Source organism: Syngnathoides biaculeatus, chromosome 2, assembly GCF_019802595.1.
Source record: "Syngnathoides biaculeatus isolate LvHL_M chromosome 2, ASM1980259v1, whole genome shotgun sequence".
NCBI classification, from domain to species: Eukaryota; Metazoa; Chordata; class Actinopteri; order Syngnathiformes; family Syngnathidae; genus Syngnathoides; species Syngnathoides biaculeatus.
The window spans coordinates 11,462,979-11,483,249 of record NC_084641.1 but is presented as its reverse complement, the minus strand read 5'-3'; the positions used below and the strand labels follow the sequence as shown (position 1 = coordinate 11,483,249).

Genomic DNA, 20,271 nt, shown 5'->3' with positions numbered 1-20,271 from the left:
GAATCCAATTTGTAATATGTAAGATTTTTGAAACCATGCCTTGATTTCATGACCAAATAGTCACAGGGTTCCACAGTATGTCAACTGTAGTTCTTCACACACTAAAAAACTTCAGAAAAGCAAGTGCATTAAAAAAAGAAAGCCCATAAATAGAAGAGACAACGTCTCTTAGTGGGATCCAGCCGCTTCCCACAGACTTTTACTCTCCCAGAGGTCAGTCGCCGCCAGTTGACGTGGTCCAGAGGGCGCCACATTCCCACAGTGCTCTCCATGTGATTTTGGCCCCGCGGGGACGTGTGGTGCAACCAGGCATGCATATTTAAATATAGAGCCAGATGGTAGAAGGCAAGCGTTTGGGGAGACAAAGATAAGTGCAAACAAACACTTGTGACTGGACTACATGGAGCCAAGCAAGGTGAATATACACAACGTACAAGAGTTGTGATATGTTATCATCTCACTTTGTCACTGGGAAGAGCAGCACTGACTATTAGCTTCTTCACAAGCCAGACTGCCTCATTGTTGTCTTGCATTATCAGTGTCGTTGCATCACAGCGCTGACAGCATCACACACTGCAATGACGCTTTTGTGTCACCACAGATGTGTGGTGACATGATATTCATGCTGTCATCATCATCATCAAATTACAACACACTGAGAAGTTGTCATATGACTTTTGACCTCTTTTTCTAAAGGTTTGCCATGCCATAACAGATTCTGGTATAACTGTCTTTGTACCGCCACAGTTGTTGCTGTAATACAATGAATTAGAAGATTCAATTATCGAATACATGATTTTGTCATCATTGGGGGGGACAGTCAACGTTTTTGTCCATGTTGGTGATAAACTAGTTTTCAGACATAACATTCAGGTTTTGTCATCATTGAAATCGTTCAATGTTGTTGTAAATATTCATGACAAGTCAGTCCAATGTTTATGGGGGCAGTAAATGTCTTTTTGTCAGTATGTCTATAACATACTGCATGTAATTTTGTCACTGATGTTGATAGTTCAGTAATAGGTGTTTTTGTTCATACTGCCATTTTGTGTTCAATTAACTTGACGTGTTACCGTAAACTTTAAAGATAAATCAGATCCATAACAAAAAAAAATTTGTAAAAATTGAAGACCATTCAGTCCCATATGTTTTTGTTGATGTCAGTTTTCACTAAAACACATACAAACATGTTTTTGTCAACCCTGAACTACAGTACTACTATCAACTATTAAAGTTGGTTTGTCACATGCACAATTTTGTAAAAACTGACAATAGGCTACAGTAGTCTTAAATGCTTTTCCTTAGCGATTTAATCATGTTTGTAAAAAAAATCAAATGAAATCAACAAAGTAGTTTTCAGTTACATTACATTGCATGCATGTTTGTGTCGTGACCAAAGATAGTTCAATCACGGATCTTTGTAAACAGTGAAGGCCAATTTAGTCCAAATTTACCGCATTTTGTCATTACAGAAGATAATTTAGTGACATGTTTTTTGTTTTGAACTGAAGACTGTTTAGTCCTGCTGAAAGCCCCTCAAAAACTGGTCTGGCCCTTAATGTTAAACCATGTTGTGCGTAATGCAATCCAGCAACCACATTCCCAGACTGACCTTCATCAGCCTCATCCCGGCGCTGTCACTCCTCTCCAGGCTGCGACTCTTCACAGATGGGCTTCTGACCACCGGAATGGCTTGCACCACGTCCTCCCCGCACCAGTCCGAACTCAGGACGCAACCCATGTGGGTGGAGGGGCTCTGACCTCGGGGACGTCTCCCCCTCCTATCCACCTGTGGTGCTCGTCTTCTCGTCCTCTGCAAAGCCTTTCGATCAGGCTCCCGTGCAGCTGTTTTTGTCAACAAGAACAAGAGGAGATGGAGGCCCTTCCCCTTTTCTTGGCTCTGGTACAGCCAGGCTCGACTTGCTTGAAGGGACAGAGGGGAGGATATGCACACCCACCCTTTCCCTTCCTAGTACACTTTAAAAACACCTCTTACCTAACTCCATGCTGGCAAGTGCAGACCCATTATTCTACTTTTCCCACACACACACAGACGCACACACACTTCCCTACTTGACTTTTTCCATTCGACTCGCTGGTGTTCATCTACTTTCCGCTCTTTTCAACCTTCTTTTCACACTTCCCATCCCGAGAACGCATCTTCCCTTCCCTCTCCTGGTCGCCCTTCCTCTGCCACCTCACTCTTATAATATACACAATCACCTCTCTGTTCTTAGCCCCCTCCCCATCTCATCTCCTTGGGCTTCCTGCCCCCAGATGCAGGCGGACTCCTCCCTGCTAGCGCAATCCCAAAACACATTGTTGGCATTGTCTGGAAAACAAGCCACGAAACCATAGCAGTGACAGCGGCTGATAGGATGCTCGTCATGACACTGACTCAGACTCTTGTTCACTGTGTTCAACAATGTAAACAACATCTGATCCATTCAGGCAAGAATACCTACATACATTTTGGTCCCGGTGTCTGAAAAGGAGCGACGTATTGTGACACAGCTCGGAAAATACACCGCATGCACTTCTCTGTCCCTGTTTATTTTGAAACTACTCTGCTCAGCGTTTTGATGGTTGCACATGAGCTCACAAGGCTTGCATAAGAGAGCGGACCCCCTTAAAAGGCAAATTCTCGATGCACCTCCACAAACCCCCACCCTACCCTCCACCTCTTTGTTATTGCAGGCATTTTGCTTCAAGAAAGCCTTCCAGGAGACCTTCCTCGACCACGGGTCCATCCATGACAAACTAGTAAAGCCCCTAATGCCCTGCCTTATACAATCTGCTCACCTTTATTTCTTTACTTTCAGACTGCAATCTTTACAACTACATTGGCCCATTTCCTGATTTTACATGTTCCTCCTTAACAACTTTGAAGATTCATTACTTGCCCGCATAGAAACCCTGAATTTGCAAGTGCAAAACAAGAAGAAAAGAAAAAGTAGCTCGCAAACCGTATTTTGTGCTTTGTTTCATTGTCCAAAGTGTGTCTTTCAGCTGTAGCAAGCAACATAATTGGGAGAAATTGTCTGGACTCAGTACGTAGCCTAGAGGAACAAAGGTTAATTGCTTATTTCTCGATTAAGGTGAACTGAGGGAAAGCTGGAACAAGAGAGTACAAGATGTTGTAGGTTAGCGACAACACAAAGGTGGGGGGGGGGTGGCGGGACATACAGAAACAAGTAAGATAAAAAGTCTCCTCATTCTCTTCCAACTTCATATTTTACAGCATGTTTGTTAGGCTAAAACCAACAATAAAACAGGATGTACCATGTAGACATGATATGATAAACAAACCACAGCAACGCCAACAGTCTGATATATCACAGCTTTTTTTTCATATTTTCTCTCTGTCCAGTTTATGGACAACATGGAACTTAAGATGTTAACAAAACCTTTTCCTTATATTATGCTTTCAAATGTTTGTGTGTGTTGTCCCTCGAGGAGTCCTGTGGGGGGTTCCTCAGGAGTATGGGGTACCGAATCCCCTGGTAGGAGCTGTTTGGTCCCTATACGACCACTGTCAGAGTTTGGTCCACATTGCCACCGATAAGTCGGACACGTTTCCGGTGAGAGTTGGACTCCGCCAAGGCTGCCCTTTGTCACCGATTTTGTTCATAATTTTTATGGACAGAATTTTAAGGCGCAGCCGAGGCGTAGAGGGTGTCCAGTTTGGTGGCCTCAGCATTCCATCTCAACTCAATGCAGATGATGTGGTTCTGTTGGCTTCATCAATCCGTGATCACCAGCTCTCACTGGAGCGATTCGCAGCAGAGTGTGAAGCGACTGGGATGAGAATCAGCACCTCCAAGTCCGAGACTACGGTCCTCAGTCGGAAAAGGGTGGCATGTCCTCTCCAGGTCGGGGATGAGATCCTTCCTCAAGTGGAGGAGTTCAAGTATCTTGGGGTCTTGTTCATAAGTGAGGGAAAAATGGAGCGGGAGATCGACATACGGATCGATGCAGCGTCTGCAGTGATGTGGACTTTGTATCGGTCCATTGTGGTAAAGAGGGAGCTAAGTCGAAAGGAGGCGAAGCTCTCAATTTACCAGTCGAGCTACGTTCCTATGGGCATGAGCCGTGGGTGGTGACCAAAAGAACAAGATCCCGTATACAAGCGGCCGAAATAAGGTTCCTCCGCAGGGTGTCCGGGCTCTCCCTTAGAGAAGCTTTGTCATCCGGGAGGGGCTCAGTGTCGAGCCGCTACTCCTCCGCATTGAGGGGAGCCAGATGAGGTGGCTGGGGCATCTGATTCAGATGCCTCCTGGACACCTCCCTGGTGAGGTGTTCCGGGCATGTCTCACCGGAAAGAGACCCCAAGGACGACCCAGGACACGCTAGAGAGATTATGTCTCTCGGCTGGCTTGGGAACGCCTCGGGATCCCTCCGGAAGAGCTGGAAGAAGTGGCTGGGGAAAGGGAAGTCTGGGTTTCCCTTCTGAAGCTACTTCCCCCCGCGCCCTCACTCAGAAAAGCGGTGTTTGTGTTGTAGAGGACAATGGTGAACATCTTCATATTTTGTAAATGGGCTCAGCATATCAGTTCCAAGCCAGGTTATAAAGGGGTAGACCTTTTCCGTAGAGTTCTGACATATCCAACATTCACTTCCCACATTAATTAGAAATAAGTATATTCAAATGTTTCATGTTTTCTTTTTTTAAAGGAAGTATAATATTTGAAGTTTTTTTTCCAATTAACAACTGAACACATGGATGGTGAATACTATAAACATACAGTATGCTTGTGTGATGTTATGGTTTCCTGCAATGTGCAGCATTCCACTGAATTCTGATATATATTTGGCTAACTTCCCATGGGAAAGTTAGAAATTGGAAACATTTTTTTGTGAGGGCGGTTATTTTGTTAGAAGGAAAACCTTGAAAGCATCAGGATACACTGCAGTTGTCTACATAATAATTTATCACTGTCCAGTTGGTTTGTGAGATTTATTTTGTGACAAATAATTTCTATTGGCAGGAGTTGTAATAATAAACACGGAACAATGAAAACACAAGGTCTATTTCACACCTTTTACACAGTGACTGCACAGACTAGAGGAGGATTGCAATTACATAACTAGTGACATTATTAAGAAAAATGCACATGCAACATTTGCAAAAGTTGTATCAATTTTAACCTATCCTTTCATCAGATAAATGATTTTTGAAGGATAAAAGAAATGTGGTAAGTAGAAAAGACAGAAATTTGGTGTCGAAGTTCATCTGCTCATTCATCACAGAAAGGCAGGGAAGGAAGTTGATATTAAAAGTCAGGCAGCCAGCCTCAGACCCGCTATGTCCAGAAGGATCTGATGACGCTGGTGAGAGGAAAAAGCGTCCACTGTGAAATCTCTGTGCAGCATAAATCAACCTGACAAAACCGAAAAACAAGTCACAAAAGCTAGCGAGTCATGTGCTAAAAGAGGAGAAAGCAGTACCCAAGCACAGACTGAGTCAAAAAAAGGCAGCGAGGGAGCCACGGGCCAAACTTTTAGAGCACACCCAGTTAATTCTGTTGCATGAGATATATATATATATATATATATATATATATATATATATATATATATATATATATATATATAATAGAGAAGTAAAAGATGCAAAATATATTTGAAGTGAGCAGTAAGAGATCTTGCAGGTTTTCCGTCAAAAATAAACACGGTTTAACTTGTGTTGACATTACATGCATCCGCAGAACGACTCCAACCCGTCTTCTTATTCTTGATTGTTTTTCTCTGCAAGCATCCTCCTGAGCTCAGAATTTTCCTTTTGCAGCATTTTATTCTGCAAGTGACAACAATTAAAATCTTGGGCATACTGCATCAATCTGGCTGCAGGGCTACCCACCTTGTGTCTGAGGGCCTCCACTATCAGGTCGCGACCTCCCTTGACACTCTCCTCTTTATTCGCAGCTCGGAAGACATCGCCGACGGCGGAGACGAGCAAGTATGCCTGAGAATGAATTTTGGAAGTTGGGGTCCACTAACAGGCCACCGCTCACGTGCCTCTAAGAACAGGACATTGTGCTCACCAGAGTCTTGCTCTTGAACAGATAGCAGTGGTAAGAGTCTACCGCAGGGTGCTTGGCCACAAAGCCGAAAACTTTGTGTGACGAGGGCAAGACGGCGCAGAAGGAGACGGTGGACAGGGGGCAGGTGTACAGCAGAAACTGTCAGGAGAAGCAAGTCATGCCACATGCTCGAATGTTTTGTTCAGGTCGAGGTTTAGACTAGATGTACACCTTGGTTTTGTTTTCCAATATGTCAATCCCACTTAGGGACACGAAGAGATGGACTTTGCTCTTCTTTGCAGCCTTTTCAGAGGAATACGGGTCAGGTGTCTGTGGATGACGGGGCAGAACTTTACAAGTCCTTTACCATAAAATGATGGGACACTAGCGCAATCCTATGAGATCCAATACAAGAGATTTAAAAAAAAAATTAAAAAATTGCCTTGACACAAAGGGTGAGCAAAGTATGAGCGAGGGGGCAGATACAAAGTACACCGAGTTCCATTCTTGAATTTGACCAACTGAGCAGTTACATTAACAAGAGCCCTATAATGTTTCATGGGAAATGTTTTTTCCTCAAAATTGCCAAGTTAAAATGTATTTATGACTTTTTTTTTTTTTTTTACTTCATCTCAATTTATTGACTCGTAAAATAAAATATCCTATTGGCAAAACAGAAAATGTTACATGTACATTTAATAATATTAAATACTGTATAATAATAATAATAAAGATAAAAGGTGACCAGTGACCAACTTGTTAGGACGTCTGCCTCAACGGTTCCAAGGATCCAGATTCAAATCCAGCATTGCCTGTATGGATTTTCTGCTCGTGCTCCGATTTTCTTCCACATTCCAAAAACACCCATAGTAAGTTAATTGGAGACTTTAAATTGCCCAGCAAACCATGGTGAGAGCCATTATACACAAATGTATTAGGGGTGATTCTATGCAGGAGTGGCCAGCCTACAAAAAAAAAGTGCTTCAAGAACGCAGAAAGGAACCTAGTGAAACATCCAAAGAACGACAGCCCTCCCTTGCCTCAATTTAAGGTCAGTGTTCTTTGCTTGATAATGAAGAGACTGTGTAAATATTTCACGAATGGCAGAGTTCCAAGGCAAAAAACACTCTTGACCACAAAGACAATAAATTATTATTATTATTATCTTATGTTGTAAAAAATGAAATTTTAAATTAAAAAATCCTGAAGGATTCCCAAGACTTTTAACAGGAAAAGAACATCATGCGGTCAAACATGGTGGTGGTTGTTATGGTCCGGGGCTGCTTATTTTGTCTGTTCTTTGATATACCCAACCCCCCCCAAAAAAATGGGCATTTGAAAAGGGGTGTCAAGACTTTTTTATATCCATGGTATGTGGTTGGTCACACACTGCAATAAATATATTGCTGCATAAAATATGTCAATCAAGGCAGAACATTGTATTCATAAAAGGTAGAATTTTGGTGACAACCCAAGTATGGAATCTCATTAGCTTGTATTGGTGAACCTGAACTGGTGAATTGGTGAACTTACTACCTTGAGGCTCTGAGCTGCTTCCTCCAGGATATTATGTCCACTCGGATGGACTACTCCCACTCGGCCAAGGAACTACAGTAGAAAACCACATGGGGCGATATCAAGACAGCGTTGTTGTGTGTGCCTCAATGGAACTGAATTGAGATTCGCAAATTGTACAAGAATCTCCAAATAGCGGATTTGTCACACTTAATAATCAGTACTTGTACTATATATTACCTTCACTGTAAATGAGATCTCGTTGTCATCCTCTGTGTCGCTCATCTTTTCTGACAGGTTGAGCCAGGTGGTCAAAAACAGCTACAGTATTCAAGTTTTTACACATGCATACATATGAATAAATGAGGCAATACGTAATTGGAAGAAGAAATACAACTTGAGCTTACCGTTGCCAAAATTCAGTACAGTAGACAAGCGACTTCCTACTGTGGACAGGATTAAAGTCTGCTCGAGTTAATAAACAACATCTCTCTTCCTTATTGTCCCTTACCGGATATCCACAGAGAGAGAGCAGGGGCAAGTGCACAGTAGAAATGCTGAATTTCAATAACCACACACAAAAAAACTTCCATTAAGACCTGGATTTAATATTACGCTGACAGTAAGAGCAGCTTTGTGACTTTCATAGACAGAAACTTTGTTCAACAGTTGACAGACCCGATATTCTCAAGCTACAACTTTAGACTGCTGTGAGTTTCAGCACACACACTAACCTTGATGGGGAATTTCCGTTTAAATGATGGTTTTTGGTCTTAAATGAGCAGCTGGAAACTCCAGCAAGGACGCAATTAGTCCTGGACTACATGATATTTGTTGACAAAGCCAGAAATTACAGTCATGTTTGGGTTCAGACTTGGAATGTGAGTCAGTTGTTTATGAGGGGGGTCTGTGACAGTTGAAAAATGGACAAGAGCCATGGTTTTGTCTATTATGGTACACACTGATTGGATGGAGCCAGCAAAAGCATGGAGAAGAACCAACAGTCATGAGAAAGTGCCATCTAAATCCATTCTTTTCTTTCTCCAAAAGCATTTGGCGTTTCAACATAAGGCTCAATTCCATCATTTTTATTTATATATTTTTTGCGTCTAGGAGTCATTGACAGACATCTCCGCCATGGCGTTGGGGAGGTTCTGATCTCCTGCCTGCTTATTCTTCAGTTTTTTCGCCTTTTTGGACATCTCCTGGTCGATGGGGGCCGGCTTGACAAACCTGATGATCTCGTTCATACCTTGATGGATAAACAGCGGAGACAAGTGGACAAAACGGGTATTACAAGACGAGCGCAAGATGTTTAATCATACCCTTCCCTGTCCAGTGTTCCTTCCTAGGATCAAAACTTTCCACAAACGGTGAAAAACTACGAGGAGGGCCTACGCCCAAAACCTTTGCAGATACCTAAAGATGCCACGAATTACACTGGTTCCCTATTAGACATGCTATAGACTCATTAAACGAAGTGCCTTCCATGACTTCAACATACAGTGAAGAAAATAAGTATTTCAACACTCTGCTATATTCAGACATGTGATTTGACTGAATGAAAAAAAAAAACAGTGAAAAATAGCCTGGGGGTTGCAAGCAAGATCACCAATTTTAACCTTCAAGTTTTATAAATTGTATTATGAATGAAATATATCTAGTACATCTATAAATAAATGCTATTCTGTTTTCAAAATGTAAACAATACGATCGTTCATTATTATTTAGGTGCATACCTTTATCCCCCAAAATTACAAATTCAACTAAGTAAACTACTAACTTGAATTCTAACTTGAACTAACGTCAATTTTAAAACAGAATATAGGTGCATGAATGTGAGGGCCGGAGGAGGAAGAGTGAAGCTCCAGGGAGAAGCGATAGCGAGGGTGGACGACTTCAAATACTTGGGGTCAACAATACAGAGCAATGGAGAGAGTGGTAAGGAAGTGAAGAAACGGGTCTAAGCAGGTTGGAACAGCTGGCGGAAGGTGTCTGGTGTGTTATGTGACAAAATAGTCTCTGCTAAGATGAAGGGAAAAGTTTATAAAACAGTGGTGAGGCTGGCCATGCTCTACAGATTGGAGACGGAGGTACTCAAGAGACAACAGGAAGCAGAACTGCAGGTGGCAGAAATGATGATGTTGAGGCTCTCGCTCAGAGTGAGCAGTTACGATAGGATTAGAAATGAGCTCATTAGAGGGACAGCCAAAGTTGGATGTTTTGGAGACAAGGTGAGAGACAGCAGACTTCGATGGTTTGGGCATGTTCAGAGGCGAGAGAGAGAGTATATTGGTGGAAGGGTGCTGAGGATGGAGCTGCCAGGCAAAAGAGCGAGAGGAGGACCAAAGAAAAGCTTGATGGGTGTTGTGAGGGAAGGCATGAGGACAGTGGGTGTAAGAGAGGAGGACGCACGAGATAGGCTTAAACGGAAAAAGATGACACGGTGTGGCGACCCCTAACGGGACAAGCCGAAAGGAAAAGAAGTAGTAACTACTAACTTGAATTCAGATTTGCATCATGGCGTGCAAGTGTGCTTTCATAGCGTGTATATCATATGCATTCAAAAACGTTAGAATTTCTTGTTTTTGTGAATGATTGAAACGCATGAATTTGACAACAATTATTAACGTCATGTGTAAATAATACAGACCTTTTTCCAAGTAATTGCTTCTAAACTCTCACTGTCTGCAACTGGGGTTGGTTGTTGGGCTTGGGTTGACATCTTAATGTACCAGCTATGGAAAAGTTTGTTTTCGTTGCCTTCAGTTGTTTGACCTGTTTTTGTCGTTTCAGGTGAACTTCCAATGCCTTGAAACCTCTTGATATAGTATCCTGACGCAAGGCAGACAACCAAGAACTAACAAAAATCTAAACTTTTTTCTAACCCTTTTTTCAATATGTTTTAACAATTTCAGTTGCTGGTGTGGGCTTGAGTGCTTGGTAGTCAAACTAACTCCATCTGCTGGGTGTAACTAAATGGGCACACCCCCCAGTTTGAAAACCTCGGGCATAGACAATGCATTGGACATGAACAACTTGCTATTAATTCATGAGGCAGTTTAAATGTTCTCATATTTCTTTGTATTATCTCACTGGACAAAATGGAGGTATAATATCAACTGCATAAACCGGGAGTATAAACTGATTCAAATTCCAATTTAAGACAATATTTCCCATACAATGTATTTTTCTTAAGTTGTTTTTGTTGTTTGACTGTCGCTGTGCTTGAACTCTGGGGACACACAGGGCAGAGTACGTCATGACCATGCAATTCAGAAGTAATTCTCGAGTCTTAACCTTCAAGTTTTAAAAAAGTCCCAAACTACTGTGTCAAAATTCAAGCAAGTCCAACCAAATTTCTCAAATCACAGTGTGGTTTTAATAATCCCATAACCAGACTTTGTAACGACGATTAATTTTTCATTTGAAGCCATAACTGACCTTAATCTTTGCTACATGTTTCATTAGATATCCGTGACCTAAACTGTGAGCTGAAGTTAATGTTTCTTATGATTCCAATTTTGTAGTAGTGGATAGAATATCGTGGTTGTCACTTATCCTCCATTTGGAAACCTTGCCTGTAGGTTCTCTTTTCCCAACTTCAACAAAAAGAATATTAAATGCAAATTTACAGATCACATTCACGATACTGGCTTTAAAAAGTAGCACTCTGATGGGTTTCTAGGTTTGCGTACACAACAAAATCAATTAATTAATTAAAGGACTCAACAAAAGGTAAAACAGGATCGACCCATCACATCCAATTCAAATTTGAGTTGGGCCAAGTCTAATGATTACCAAGTTAAAGACAGGTCATGGGACTCGATTCCCCCCCACCTCTGCACATGGGTTCAATAAAACATTATTATTACTATTTGTAATCTTGGGACTTCCAGCTCAGTTACTTCGCTTACCAGGAGGCATGAATTGTCTGAGCTTCTCTGGAATAATTATGCCCTCTTCTGTTTGGTAATTCTCCAGGATGGCGCACATAACGCGTGTGGTGGCACACATTGTGGCGTTCAGCATGTGAACAAACTCTGCCTGGAAACACAGGAAAAAACATACATGAGTGTGTTTCCAAAATATGTTTCTTGAATAAGCGATTAAATCAGATGCCATAAAATACCTAAGAAAGGATGAATTTCACAATGACAACTAAACATTGAGTTGAGAGTTGTTTGAAGAAAAAAAAAAAGTCACCTTAATTTAAACAAAAAAGAAAAGGAACAAAACTCCAGCTTTATATTCTTTGCAACAAGCTGAAATATTAAAATCCTAAAAAAGTGAAGATGAAGGCAACTAGTTATTATACTGACAATTGAGAATTCATTGTATTCTTTGAAGATTATGAAAAACAACAAGCAATAGTGCCAATAAGTTTTGATATTAAACTTTGACATATCAAACCCAAAGGGTCCCAAACACCAATGGTTGAGAACACCTGATTTCTATTCTTAAATTGGTTATTTTCTAGTTCAAAAGGGCCACAAACAAACACTACAGAAAGAAAACAAGTTGAGCCTGAAGTTTGATGATTGCCGCTAAGTAATGAAAGCGCCGAGTAATGAAAGCGATTAGGTTTCAATGGGTTCAGCAAAAGCTCAGTGATACGTATCATGTCTACTTCTACAGGACAGAACACTTAAGCCAATGTCGTGCCTGAGTTGCTGCAATCCCACCTTGTCCATCATTTTTTTGGTCTGTCCATAGCGGATACGCAAGCGTCTGGCCTGGTAGTCGGTGCAATTGGAGCAGGAGACCAGTTCTCTGAACGCACCGGAGCCTGGGAACCATGCTTCCAGATCCAGCTTCTTACTGGCAGCGTGATTCAGTGCACCTTAGGACCAAACAAAAACTAGTTAAATTTATGCAGAGTGATCAGTATCATAATCTGTCATGTATAATGTGCACACCCAAAGTTGATCTCAAAATCCTGGAAAAACCTACCTACTATGTAACTTTGCTTCTATACATATGATCAAAAAATGAAGTATTCTGTATTTTGCTTTTTTTCCCAAATAATTATTCATCAGCACTTTATTTGAACACCTAATACTTTTTTTTTTTAATTGACTTGCTCTCATTTTGAAATTCACTGCCTTACATTTATTTACTAAATTACGAAACACACAGTTGTGCTCATGTTTGATTACACAGGCAGAATATGTAAAATAGATACAACTTGAAAGAAAAGATGAAGGACTGGGCGAAACATCTTTTAGACCTTTGTCAGATATAAACATGATTTAAAAGGTGTTTCGCCTCAATCTGACCTTTGTCAGATATAAATATGGTCTAAAAGGTGTTTCGCCTCGCTCTTCATGTTTTCTTTCAAGAGTTGTACCCATCTTACATATTCTGCCTCGTAATCAAACATGACCACAACTGGGTGTTTTTAGACCTTTGTCAGATATAAACAGTCTCCACTAGGACGAAGGGCAAAGTTTATAAAACAGTGGTGAGGTCGGCCATGATGTACGGATTAGAGACGGTGGCACAGAAGAGACAACAGGAAACAGAACTGGAGGAGGCAGAAATGAAGATGGTGAGGTTCTCGCTCGGAGTGAACAGGTTGGATAGGATTAGAAAGGTGCTCAATAGAGGGACAGGTTGATGGATGTTGTAAGGGAGGACATGAGGACAGCGGGTGTTAGAGAGGAGGATGCACGAGATACGCTTAGATGGAAAAAGACGACACGGTGAGCCAACCCCTAACGGGACTAGCCGAAAGGAAAAGAAGAAGTCATATAGAAACATGATTAAGTAGAGCATTTTTTTTGTAATTTAAGAATAATTGGGGCCTTCACTTTGGAAAACCCAACTTAAGCCTTTTAAATATCTGCAGACTAACTACATGTTAACAGACAGCCTACAATAACAGAAACAGAATACAATTTGTTGTGTGTTTCAGCATTGGATGTCGTAGCAGGTCAGACATACCAGAGACGATATTGACGATGCGATAGGGAATACCGAGGGACTGGTAAAATTCCTCTGCGGTCCCAATCATTTCGTCAAACATCTCCCAAGATTTGCCGTCATGTGGCGATGCGTAGACAAACTGCTCAATCTAGGGAGAAGAAAAAGACTGAACAATTCCCAGCCTTTAAATTTTAAATGGGTCAAAAGCAGCTTGTTCTAACAAGACCGACCTTCTCAAACTGGTGGACCCTGAAGATGCCACGTGTGTCTCTGCCGTGAGAGCCCACTTCCTGTCTGAAGCAGGTGGAGAAGCCACCGTAGCGTATTGGCAGGTCCTCGGGCTTGAGCCACTCTTCCCTCAGGAATGCCGCAATGGGCTGCTCGGAAGTGGCAATAAGGTACTTCTCGTCGATGGAATTGTCGTCAGCTCGCTCGCTGCTCTTACCAATGACCTACACAAAAACACACAGGAGGTGAATGACTGAAATTAGACAGACTGCCAGACTCGTGCATTTATCACACACATGGAAATTCTATTACTAAATTCATTGGTAGGCTAATTTTGCTAGCAAATCCCATCAATCATTCTAGTTATGTTTTCAAATAAAGACCAAGCGGCAACAATCCTCATTTTGTGACCGAGTGTTTTATAATCAGAGCAGCCAACCTTTAAAAAAAAAAAAAAAAAAAAAATCATTTACAAAACAGTTTGTCCAATTTTCTCAGACTTTCCATATTTTCAATATTTTATCAAGAACATTTCTGGACCAAATCAGAAGTGTTAAGAATTTATAAAGTTTTTATGAAATACATCCTGTAATGGCAGATGCAGTTGCAAACTGAACCAAAGTACCAAAATATGACATTCCATCCATCCATTTTCAGTACCGCGGGCATGTTGGAGCCTATCCCAGCTATCTTTGGGCGAGAGGCGGGATAAACTCCGAACTGGTCGCCAACCAATCACAGGACTCATATAAATAAACCACCGTTCGCACGCACTTTCATACCTACGGGCAATTTAGAGTCTTCAATCAACCTACCAGGCATGTTTTTGGAATATGCAAGGAAACCAGAGGAGGACGTTCAAACTCCACACAGTCGGGACTGAGATTTGAAGCCCCAGTCCTCAAAATTGTGAGGTAGTGCTAACCAGTCCGCACAATGCTGCCATTTTGACATTCCACTATCTGTCTTTATGGATTAATTCACGTTTGCCAATTGTGTTTTCAACCCTTGTAATAATAAAAGTCTGAAAGCAGATTTATTGGATTGTGAATCTCAAAGCGAAGCCTATTTTTCAAACAAACATTGTCGGCAGATTTAATTGGATAATTTACGTATGGACAAGGTGGCACAGCTGTAGAACGTTGGTCTCACAATTCTGAGGACCAAGGTTCAAATCCCGGCCCCGCCTGTGTGGAGTTTGCACGTTCTCCCCATGCCTGCATGGGTTTTCGCCAGTCATTCGTGTTTCCGGTAAACAGGGGTTACATCAGATTTCAAAAGTGCAGGTAGAGAATAGCCAACGGACCAGGTTCTGTTTATGCACAAGTCCATGAAAAGTAAATAACTCGATGTCAAAAAGGGAAGTCAGCAGCCTGTACTTAGTGTTCTAGGATAAATTGGTGTTTGAGGAAAATCAGTGACAAACAAAAGCAAAACTGGAATATTCATGTTCAACAATAAAAATCTATGAAATTTGAGACATTGTTCCTCTACATATTTTTCCTTTGTTATACATGTCAGCTTTTACCTTGTAGAGCTCTTCATCAAATTGGCTGAGCTGGGCGACTTCCTGCATGACCTCTTTCCTCATGAAGAAGGGCGTGTACAACATAGTGTAGTTCTTGTTGTGCAGGATCCTCATAGCATAGTTGATTAACGCCTGTTCCAGGAACACCAGAGGGCCCTGAACACAACAGAAGAGTGAAACAGTAAGAAAGGCAAAAGACAGTCAAGTCAGAACACCACTAAGTTGTTCACCTTTAGGAAGTAGCCTCTACTCCCAGCCACGACTGCTCCCTTCTCGCCCTCAAAGCCATCGATCATGACCACAAGATCAACATGGGAGTACTTCTTCTGGATGCTGCAGTCACCCCACGTACGCTCTACTTTGTTGTCTGCATCCTGCAAAAAAGCAGCGCAATTACAAACAACCGAATGTGCAGTTGATTTCTCTGGGGTGAACTAAAGCAAAGCAAATTTATTTGTATAGCGCATTTCATACACAAGGTAACTGAATGTGTTTTACATGATTAAAAGGATTTGAATACAAAGAAGTAAAACATTTAAAACAGGAAAACAAGTCACATTTTGTGTCACAAAGGTAGACACCACAAATGGTTTAAATGCTGAATTTTCAGCCATGTTCTCAATCACTTATTCTTTTTAAAAATAATTCTGACATCAAGGCACGTTTTACAGTGTTAGGAAGCAAAAACTTCATTACCACGACAATGATCTGGCATTACAAGCAACTCGGGCTTTGATAACCATGACTATGGAATTTCAACATGGCAAACTGGGTGTGGAAGCAGTACACTTTATTCTGGTTAATGTTACTCATGCACCTCGCTGCCAACAACTGTAGAGGTTGCCAACAAGCAGCTTGTGGCTAGGCTGTCAGTCAGCATCTAAATGCATCTTTGGTCATTTTCCATTTTCATTTAGTGTCTGTATCAATGTGCTGTGGTATTCACTTTTACAGAAGCAACCGTTAAAAGGAGTTGAAATAACATGAGAAACTTGACATCCAGGAATGCCACTTTTGCAAAATGACATCACAAAGTGATCGAAGGTCCAATTTTCATTATTCTCAAAGATTATATTGAGTGATTACCCTGTGGTGTGCGGTGGATTGTGTCAAGAGTTATTATTCCTCCCCGATCTGATCAGAAAATGGTCTGAGACAACAATAGGAAACGTTTGTGTGCTCAAGACCAAGTTTGCCCAACAAAAATTCTAATCATTTAGGAAGCAATTTGAAGCCTTCATGGCCGCTGCACATAAAGAGAACCAACTGGTCGTGGTAGCGTTTTCAAAAAGTGCCTCCCAAATCATCCAAACAATAAAAAATACAAGAAGTGTTGTGACTTCAATATAGTTATCAGATCAGCTAATATTTATTTCCTGTTTGCCCAATTATTATTTGGATTTTTCCCAATGCTACCAAGCTGCCCTTTACAGGTCAGTCTTGGTATTGTTGACAGACAGTTGTGTTTACTGTTCTATGTTGGTCATCTCATGTACATCACCCACTATAGAGCAGTAAGCAGTTTTGCCCTTGTTGTTTGGGATCTTGCACTTTTTACAAATGTAATTTGTATCCACGTACCCAGCTTCCCTCAACATTTTACTAAAAAGCCCAATACCCTGCTAGTCAACAAAAATAAAACCACATTATTTATAGCACAGGAAGCATCTTCATCCCAAGATGCATTACTATAGCTCTCAGCACTCTGGACAGCTACAATACAAGTCTGAAACCAAAACCATGTGTATTTGACGAAACTCAAATATAGTAATTTCAGCAACATATTCACTCAGGTTCCACAGTCCCTCACCAACACACACCTCGTCATTGCTGATGGGCACAGAAGGGTGCAGGAGATTCCCAATTTCCCTCAGGTATGAGAAGCGTTCAGCCTCCAGCTTCAACCGTTCACTGTCAGTTTTCACCATGGCCTCATCCACTAACACACGCACCTTCTTGATCTGGGTCACTGTGAGGGCCTACACAGAGAGAAGGAGGAATAGAGGAATGGAGCCGAGAGACATAAAGATGGAGAGAGGGAGATACGTTTTAAAAATTAACTATTAAAAAAAAAGACAAAAGGGGATAAGTCACAAAAAAAATGACTCATGAATAGCTCATTTGGAAATCAATTTAAGTGATTTCTTGACTGGGAAAATTAACTCTGCTTTCTTTTTAAAGAAGACTAGACATTAAATTCATGATTTAACAAGGGAGGCAATTAACTTTTCACACAGAGATGGATAGCATTGTATATCCCATCCATCCATTTTCTTTGCCGCTTATCCTCAGGACGGTCGCGGGCGTGCTGGAGTCTATCCCAGCTGTAAACGGGCAGGAGGCGAGGTACACCCTGAACTGGTTGGCAGCCAAACGCAGGTCACATGGAGACAGGCAAGAGTCGCACTCACAATCAAACCTAGGGGCAATTTAGAGTGTCTATTTAATGTTGCATGTTTTTGGGATGTGGAAGGAAACCCGAGTGCCTAGAGGAAACCCACGCGGGTACGAGGAGAACATGCAAACTCCACACAGGTGGGTCCGGGATTGAACCCGGGAACTCAGAACCGTGAGGCCAACGCTTTCCAGCATCCCCACCGTGCCGCCAGCATTTAATATGTTTTCCTTAATAGATAAAATCAATGTTTAAAATCCTAATCAATAAAATCAATGTTTAAAATCTGCCTCTTGTGTTTACTTGAACAATCTTTGTTTGATGATCTTAAAAATTACAGTGGCGATATTATGCAAAAGGAGAACTTTGACAAGGCACACTGTAGCGCAGCCACATGGACGTCATGGCAACAACAACTATACTCCCTGTTGGTTGTAGTGCAGGGGGTGAGTTGAGCATGGGCTCATTTGCAAGAGACAGAACCAATTTGGAAATCCAAATAATTAATAAACCAAATTGGTAAAAGTCGATGTTAAATGTACTGAAGAATGTCCAGCACATTTTATTCAGACACCTGCTTAATTTGTCTCCTTCGAGTGCAAATATATACACACAAACCTAAACTTGATCGTACCGAGAGTGTATCTGCTGTGAGCGCCTCCAGATTCTGTGCCGCTTCCGGGATAGAGTCATCCTCACCAACAGGTTCTTTCCTCTTCAATGACATGATTGGTCAGAGGTTTCAAAAATCAAAAGCTTTACATTTGTATTTTTAAAAGGTCAAGCCCATACCTTCATTTTCTCCCCGATACTCTTGCTGCACAAGTTTTTTGCTTTGTTGAGGTTGTCTGCGGTGAAGCGGCCTGTTTGAGATCATCATTGGAAGAAGTTTCTCATAAGCAGCACAGTAACTCATGAGTTATAGCCAATCACGCACAATCATGCCGCAATCAATCAATGTAACAAATAACGCATGTTTGAATTGTGGGTCACAATGACACGCGTGGAAGAGTCAGACAGATGCCTGGGCGAGGTTGTCAAAGTGCTACCCGGGATTGCGTCAGACAGCGCGGTACTAGCCGGCGAAGCTGAACTAAGTCATTGTCAACCCAAGTAGAAAATATCGAAAACTGTGGTAGGGTTTTGGTAGATATATTGGGAATTCCCCATTTTATATGTTCAGACAGTTAACCAAAAGCGGTTGTATCTATGGGTGAGTGATGCTAACCTTAGCACCGTAGCGAGGTTGCATAACTGACGAATCACAAACTGTATTATACAACTCTTACTGTCGGGACTATCGAAAAGTGACTCGTTTAACACAGGAAATTAATACAAGACGGTCACTTCGGGGTAACTTAAACCCGCCCATAGTTGCACCTGCAATCGTAAACTGCTTTAGTTACTGCCAATGCCACTGCAGTCGGACATTAAAATGAAACAAAAATCAATATCGTTTTAAAGACTTTGTTTTAGCTTTTCCCTCAGCATTATGACCCCGAAAAGTGGCCACGTCCTGACAGCATCTGTAAATTTTAGTTACTAAACTATGAGCACTTAAACGACAGATTGGATCGGGCAACATTAAAATGGGTCAAACCCTCAACGGAGTTAAGTGTTGGGTCGGGGCGATGCTGCATCAACGTTAGCATCAACGATGACCACGCTAGCATTAGCATCTGTGACTGAAACAGCCTCTTACACTTTCTCCATTCCGTATCGGCGTTGACCAGCTTGTCGACGAGCGTGACATCCTTAAACCGCTTCCTTTGGACCTCGCGGACGAGTTCAGGATCGCCGCCTTTGTCGGTCCGAAACAGGTCCAAATCGAGCACCATTTCTCCACGTTGTGCGCGTGACGCTCACACAGAGGAAGGAAGGAGCCCAATGAGCTCCGGTTCGCGGATTGGGTCTCAATCGGGTTGCCAGATTGACTACGATGCAGTGTTCCATTTACAGTTGTAATGTTTGGCGACGGTTCTTGTTGAAACTTATTTTGAAGGTCCTCGTTAGTCCTTTGACCAACGAACACTCTATTTTCCAGCTGTTTAATGCACTTGTGCTGGAGTGAGAAATAAAGAGGGATATGTATCGTCCTGTTATTCTTAGATCGCGTTATAGCACCTCTAGTACTGAACAAGATCCTAACAACTAGCCTCGTTCGCGTCAAACTTTAGCTTATCCGGTTCACAAACATTTATCAAATCAAATTTAAAAAAAATAGATGTTGTAATACAATATATTTTTATAGTGCAAAAGAGGAAATTTCGTCAAAATCAACAATGCGGCTATTTGATTGGCTATTATTGTACGAGTGACAGGCCGGAAAGGTCCATTCCACTAGGATAGCTTCAGTTAGACCACCACCCTCATAAGGATAATTGTCATAGACATGTAATGGGTGGATTATGTCATGTCTCATAGTGTTCTCTCTTTTCTTTTCTTTTTGGAGTAGAAGAGAACTGGACTGTCGCGAGACAAACAGATCACACACACAAAAAAAAAAGATTTTATCTATGACTGGAAGATCGAAGTTGCCATGTTGTATGATGTTTACCAGTATGAGCATATAATAGTTGCTTAACGTTGGCATCTGGATAATCTCATGTCATTGTATTTTGGTTCTGTATACTGAAAGAAAATCACAACTACCG

The 20,271-nt window shown here is 41.6% G+C and overlaps 3 protein-coding genes across 7 annotated transcripts in view; all 3 read right to left on the bottom strand.

Annotated features, from left to right (window-relative positions):
• Positions 1–2,179, bottom strand: part of tns2a (tensin 2a) — a 55,766-nt gene extending 53,587 nt beyond the window's left edge. For 2 of the 3 annotated variants that reach the window (XM_061833441.1, XM_061833431.1), the window contains exons 1-2: positions 1,997–2,179; positions 1,613–1,845 (exon numbers count right to left, since the gene is read on the bottom strand). In XM_061833441.1, the coding sequence (XP_061689425.1) occupies positions 1,613–1,845; positions 1,997–2,006 (243 nt within the window). In that variant the 5' untranslated portion in view covers positions 2,007–2,179. The remainder of the gene's footprint in view (positions 1–1,612; positions 1,846–1,996) is intronic. The other variant, XM_061833424.1, reaches the window with a different exon arrangement.
• Positions 2,180–4,952: 2,773 nt separating this feature from the next.
• LOC133507937 (PTB domain-containing engulfment adapter protein 1-like) lies at positions 4,953–8,002 on the bottom strand. 3 transcript variants are annotated; one of them, XM_061833541.1, is made up of 8 exons: positions 7,946–8,002; positions 7,779–7,859; positions 7,560–7,631; positions 6,255–6,353; positions 6,045–6,182; positions 5,861–5,965; positions 5,697–5,797; positions 4,953–5,381 (listed from the first exon to the last, which is right to left on the bottom strand). In XM_061833541.1, the coding sequence occupies exons 2-7, from the start codon at positions 7,821–7,823 to the stop codon at positions 5,729–5,731; spliced, it is 528 nt and encodes a 175-aa protein (XP_061689525.1). In that variant the 5' UTR covers positions 7,824–7,859; positions 7,946–8,002; the 3' UTR covers positions 4,953–5,381; positions 5,697–5,728. The 3 variants fall into 3 exon arrangements, with proteins under 3 accessions (XP_061689525.1, XP_061689517.1, XP_061689535.1); XM_061833533.1 differs by lacking the exon at positions 4,953–5,381 and having other exon boundaries at positions 5,565–5,797; XM_061833551.1 differs by lacking the exon at positions 4,953–5,381 and having other exon boundaries at positions 5,565–5,797; positions 7,779–7,828; positions 7,946–7,996.
• Positions 8,003–8,125: 123 nt separating this feature from the next.
• Positions 8,126–19,590, bottom strand: sars1 (seryl-tRNA synthetase 1). The gene is made up of 11 exons (XM_061833475.1): positions 19,320–19,590; positions 18,410–18,480; positions 18,252–18,332; positions 17,043–17,201; positions 15,453–15,596; positions 15,223–15,378; positions 13,697–13,918; positions 13,485–13,614; positions 12,224–12,381; positions 11,456–11,585; positions 8,126–8,790 (listed from the first exon to the last, which is right to left on the bottom strand). The coding sequence occupies exons 1-11, from the start codon at positions 19,453–19,455 to the stop codon at positions 8,648–8,650; spliced, it is 1,530 nt and encodes a 509-aa protein (XP_061689459.1). The 5' UTR covers positions 19,456–19,590; the 3' UTR covers positions 8,126–8,647.
• Positions 19,591–20,271: the final 681 nt, after the last annotated feature.